The sequence below is a fragment of the Musca vetustissima genome, unplaced genomic scaffold (genome assembly GCF_032173495.1).
Source record: "Musca vetustissima isolate MV318-11 ecotype Yass unplaced genomic scaffold, APGP_CSIRO_Mvet_v1 utg539, whole genome shotgun sequence".
Classification (NCBI taxonomy): domain Eukaryota; kingdom Metazoa; phylum Arthropoda; class Insecta; order Diptera; family Muscidae; genus Musca; species Musca vetustissima.
In genome coordinates this window covers 276065-281607 of record NW_026885358.1, presented here as the reverse complement: position 1 = coordinate 281607, position 5543 = coordinate 276065, and the positions used below count along the sequence as shown (strand labels likewise).

Genomic DNA, 5543 nt, shown 5'->3' with positions numbered 1-5543 from the left:
AAAACGTAATCTGTTTTATCACATGCGGAAAATGCATAACATTTCGACAAGGCAAATTGTGCCAAAGGCGGGCGAAAGTGGTGATGGCGAGGAGGTTCTATCAAGACAAACCATCAAAGATAATGACACCTTCATTGCCCAGTTTTTACCTAATTTCGAATGCTTCTCATGTAAGGCTATGTTTTCGAAATTTTCCCAATTGGAAAAACATTTTCGCCAACATCATGCAGCTGAAGAATTTTATATTCTCTGCTGTGGTTATCGTTTGAGCAACCAATCTCTGGTAGTGGAACATTTAAACAAACACACCCATCCACGCAAACATAAATGTAAGCTTTGTAATGCCTGTTTTACCATGCAGCATGCAATGGAATATCATGTGCGTGTGGAACATAAAAAGAATAACTGTCAACTTGGGGACAATGGCACCGCTTCTTCAGAGAACGACGATGATGATGGCGATCCTACAATGTCGATAAAACAAAGTGATGATTTTATTGGAAAATGGTTGCCAAATTTACCATGTGATATTTGTAAGGAAGAATTCCAAAATTTGTCCTCATTGTGTGACCACTTTGGACAACAGCATCCCACACAACAAAGTTATGCCGTGTGTTGTGACCGTAAATTTTTTAAACGCTCCAAATTGCAACGCCATGTAGAGGATCATCTAAACAGTAAAGCATTTAAATGCAAGCTATGTGGCAAACGATATACCCGCAATGAACGATTACAATTTCACATGACCAAACAACACACTGGCACCATTTCATCCTCAACCAGTTATATGACCAAGGGACCGCCTAGCTCCTCCACAAATGAGACTCAAAATCCCATAAATAAGAGGAAATCTCTTAAAGAACTTGATGCGACCATTGCGCAATGGAGGCCGCATTTGGAATGCCTTGTCTGCCATAAGAAATATAAAACATTCACGTTGTTACACACACACTATCGCGATAGACATCCTGCCGTCGAATGTTATGTCTCGTGTTGTGGTTGTAAATTTGGTGGACGTTATGATATTGTCGAACACATACAATATCATCAGGATCCAAATGCATTTAAGTGCCCACAATGTGGACGACGATTTATGCGTAATCGTGGCGTTATATTGCACATGAAAACGCATGAGGTTTAGATTAAAAAAAAAGAAAAACGTTGAACGTTTTAGAAAGAAAATTCCCACACTTTTTAAAAAATTTCCACAAACTGAATATGTTTTTGTTTTTTGTTACTATTATACTTTTAATTCAAGTATGAACTGAAAAATCTTGAATAAATAAAATTGAAATAAATTTATATATTTTTATTCTTTCAAGTGTGATTTTTTTTAAATATATTTTCTTTAAGGAACCAAGACAAGCTCCCAACAGAAGCGTGGTTTTTTTAAAAATATTTTTGAAACTCCTAACGGAGGCGAAGGTTTACGTAGGGGATGATAGATACCAAGCAACGGCTCTGATTGGCTTTAACATGGCAAAGTCCAGGCTTATCTTGGTCCCTCTTTCATCTCAATTGTGGACACTGACCTCCCCGCGGTGTCACCTAGGAGAAGCTATTTTCATCACCCGTTCGTTATACATGTTAAGATTGAAATAAATAAATAGTGAGCTGATATGTGCCGCGAGTTCAACCATAAGAACTATAAAAAATTGGGTTGAGGCGTCGGGTTAGTTGCCCACACTCGGAAAACCCCTCCTACTATGAAAAAGCAACGGAAAAGAAAACCAAACCCCCTTAAAGTTGACGACCCTCGCAAACGTATAAAGGACCATAAATCTGCGAATCTGCACTTGGAATGTGCGCACGTTGTACAGAACAGGCGCAGTGTTCGCTTTGGCGGATGTACTCAAAAAGTACAAAGCAGATATTATTGCCTTACAGGAAATGAGATGGAATGGGACTGGCGTAAGTAAATCAGATGATTATGCCCTGTATTAAAGCTACCGACAACGACATGTGGATGATTGACTTCGCGGCAGCAAAAAACATAGTAGTTAACAGCACCAGATTCAAGCATCGCGATATACACAAGGCCACCTGGATTTCGCCTGATCAAGCAACGATAAATCAAATCGATCATGTTGTAATAGGCGGAAGGCATTCATCCAGTGTTTTAGGCGTCCGATCGATCCGAGGAGCGAATATCGATTCCGACCATTACCTTGTGGCTGCCAAGGTTCGCACTCGTCTTAATGTTGCAGCAAAGGTTCGATCTAACACAACACGGAAACTCGACGTCGAAAAGCTGCAAACACAACAGATAGCAGAAGCTTAGTGTCGTAATGCTACTGATATGAAAAAAACCCAGCGTGTAGGGCAACCCTGCAGACAGTAGCAAAACGTAATACGATGGAGAACTATCAGGAGAAATGAAGAGAGGAGAAACGTATTTTCAGAAAAAAGAAGAAAGAACAAGAAAAACGTGAGCGTGAGCAAATCGTGATGTACAGGAGGAGTCAGAATGAAGTCAGGAAATTCTACCAACGTGTAAAACACCAAACCGAAGGATTTGGTGCAGGCACATCCTCTTGTAGAGATGAAGAAGGTAACCTGGTGACAGATACAGACAGCGTGCTGAGGATCTGGAAGGAGCAAAAAAAATTCACGATTTCTTTTTTTTTCAATTCCAACAACATTGATAATTCCTATTTCGTTTAACACTAGAACGCCGAAGGCGGTCATTTTGACCGCTTTCCAATTTCAAGTACAAAAGCAACTGTGCATTTAATGACACCTTTTTTTAAATTTGGTGAATTTTTTATAATAAACGCAATTCTATGATGTACAAAAAGTCACCATATTTTAAAAAAAAGTGTCATTAAATGTACAGTTGCTTTTGTACTTGGAATTGGAAAGCGGTCAAAATGACTGCCTTCGGCGTTCTAGTGTTAAAGAAAAAATATTTTTTATTTATAATATATTTTATAAATAAATTTATAAAATATATATGAAGGCGTTTAAAATATTATACAGTTTTTTTTTTGTAAAAAGACTTTTTTTTTTCAAACATATATTTTTAATATTCTACTTTATTGCATAATTATTTTTTTTTTATTATATACACACACGCAAATATACTTTTCAAAAGTATAAATACAACACTAAATTAAATTAATTTACGGGTTTTCCTGTTTCGGCTGCAGTGACCCACTACCCGCACATGTTTTCATATGCCGCATTGAATCTCGTTTCCTTGCAAAGCGACGATCACAGTGGGGGCACTTAAAAACATCGGGATCATTGTGATAACGTATGTGCTCCTCGATATCATGGCGCCCGACAAATTTACAATCACAACATAAAATATAGCATACCTGGGCGGGATGTTGTTGGCGAAAATGTGTTTGTAACAGGCTGAAACTGGAACACTCCTCCCGACATTCTAAACATTCCAATGTTGGTCTCCAGCGAGCAATTATTTCATCAAGTTCTTTAATGGATTTCCTTTTATTTGGCGTATTGTTCTCTTGGGATGTGGTTGTTGCATTGTGGTTGGTGTTTGCCTTTGGAATGTTACCATAATGCTGTTTCAGCATATGTGTTTGTATGGTGGCTTTTTTGGAATAACGTTTGCCGCACAGCTGACATTTGAAGGCCTTATTTTGTAAATGTACACAAAGGTGCCGTTGGATTTTGGAACGAGTAAAGAAGGCTTTGTCACAACAGCGTATGGACAACTTTTCACTGGGATGCGCATCGCGGAAGTGATTATGCAGTAAGGTGAATGTTGTAAAGGGTTCCCTACACAATTCACATTCCAGGCTGGGTAGCCATTGTGCAATGAAATCATCACTTTCTTGTATTGTAAATTTATCCATGTTGATTTCCGCCAGAGAGTTGTCTTCTATGGCAATAGCATCGCTGTAGATTATACCACCTCCATTTTGGGTATTTTGATGTTCCATGCGCATGTGATAATCCAAGGTATGTTGCATGGTAAAGCAGGCATTGCACAATTCACATTTATATTTCCTTGGATGTGTGTGGGCCTTTAAATGCTGCACCACCGTGGATTGTTGATTGAGTTTAAAACCACAGCAGAGAATGTGACACTCCTCATTGGAATGTTGTTGGCGAAAATGTTCCACCAATAGAGTAAATGTGGCAAATGTATCCTTACATACAACACATTCTATATTGGGTAAATATTGTGCAATAAATTGATCATTATCCTCAATTGTTTCGCAATAGCCGAAGGTGTCCATTGCTGGCCCAACATCACTAAACGAAAGATTTTCCAAATCATTGATATTATGCATACGTTGCAGATGGGCCTGTAGATTACGTTTGCGATTAAAACGCCTCGCACAAATGCTACACTTAAATGCCTTATAGTCGATGTGCATGCGTATGTGTTCCACAAGGTGGCCACGTTTTTTAATTTTCAAATCACAACATTGTATGAAAAATTCCTCATTACTATGGCATTCTTTGAAATGTTCATGGAGCAAGGTATATGTGGCAAAGGATTCAGGACAATTCATACAAGCCAATTGTGATTTCCATTGGGCGATGATATTGTCCAGTTCTTCTTCACGTTTACTTTTCAGTGGACGTTTTTGTGGTACCTTTACAAAGGCACTTAAATCCAAAGATTCAGGTGAGAGTGTGTGTTCCAAATTCTTCTTTTCCTTTTTAATTTTGGATACGGGATTTTTATCATTTCCTTGCAATCGGGGTTTTTTAGTTGGAGTAATTTTTGAAAATGCTGATGAGGAAGCTTCCGTTGTCCCCCCAAGCTTCCCAGCAGTTTGCTTATCCCTTTCAGTAGTGTGGAATAATTGATTAAAGCTTTTATTTTCCCAAGCGGTTTTGGTTGTATCCTTTAACTCACTATTACATGGATTGAGATCTTTTATTGTATAGCTGGAGTAATTGAAAACATCATTATCTGAAAAAAATGATAAACTATATTTTCTTCATTTAAGCACATCTCAAAATTTACCTTTCAAAGTGTCTGGATAGTGATAATCAACTTCTTCCTTGACAATTGCACCACAACCCTCCTCCTCATCTTCCATACCCTTTACATCACCTCCAACATTGGTCCATTGGTCATCGCCATTATGATATGATTCTTCCGCCTCTACCTTAACTGGTATACCAGCTGTGTAGCCATGTTGCAGTTCTTCCAATTTAGATCTGGATTCCAACACTGCCTTTTGGAATGTATGAAATTCCTCTATGTGATGCCAACAATCCATACACAATACCTTTAGATGATCATCCACTTGAAAGAGCATGGAATCAAAATATTCAATGGTGATTGAGTATTTTTCATTATGCTGACCATAGCCATCACACAGATATTCCAAATGTCCTTCACACGATTTCAAACACAGACGACACAGAAGGGGTTTTGTTTCGGTCATGATCGGGGTGTTTTGGTGAGAGATCCCTTCAACTGAATGCAACTTTTGTTATTTTCCAGTTATTATGGTTAAAAAATACGAAGATATATGAAGTTATCCTATATCTGGTCCTCCAATCAATCATATCCATCCAAAACCCAATTTTGTTATACCTTTTGGCCAACC

The 5543-nt window shown here is 38.2% G+C and overlaps 1 protein-coding gene across 1 annotated transcript; it reads right to left on the bottom strand.

Moving 5' to 3' along the window:
• Positions 1-3122: 3122 nt before the first annotated feature.
• Positions 3123-5378, bottom strand: LOC133332590 (zinc finger protein 845-like). The gene is made up of 2 exons (XM_061540970.1): positions 4952-5378; positions 3123-4897 (listed from the first exon to the last, which is right to left on the bottom strand). Exons 1-2 carry the CDS (start codon positions 5376-5378, stop codon positions 3123-3125), a joined length of 2202 nt encoding a protein of 733 aa, XP_061396954.1.
• Positions 5379-5543: the final 165 nt, after the last annotated feature.

What these genes read in the sequence shown, in the direction of transcription:
- LOC133332590 (XM_061540970.1), bottom strand. Translation starts at nt 5,378, where the DNA reads ATGACCGAAACAAAACCCCTTCTGTGTCGTCTGTGTTTGAAATCGTGT. An exon ending in CTATCCAGACACTTTGAAAG is followed by an intron (nt 4,898 to 4,951) that starts GTAAATTTTGAG and finishes CATTTTTTTCAG; the next exon opens with ATAATGATGTTTTCAATTAC.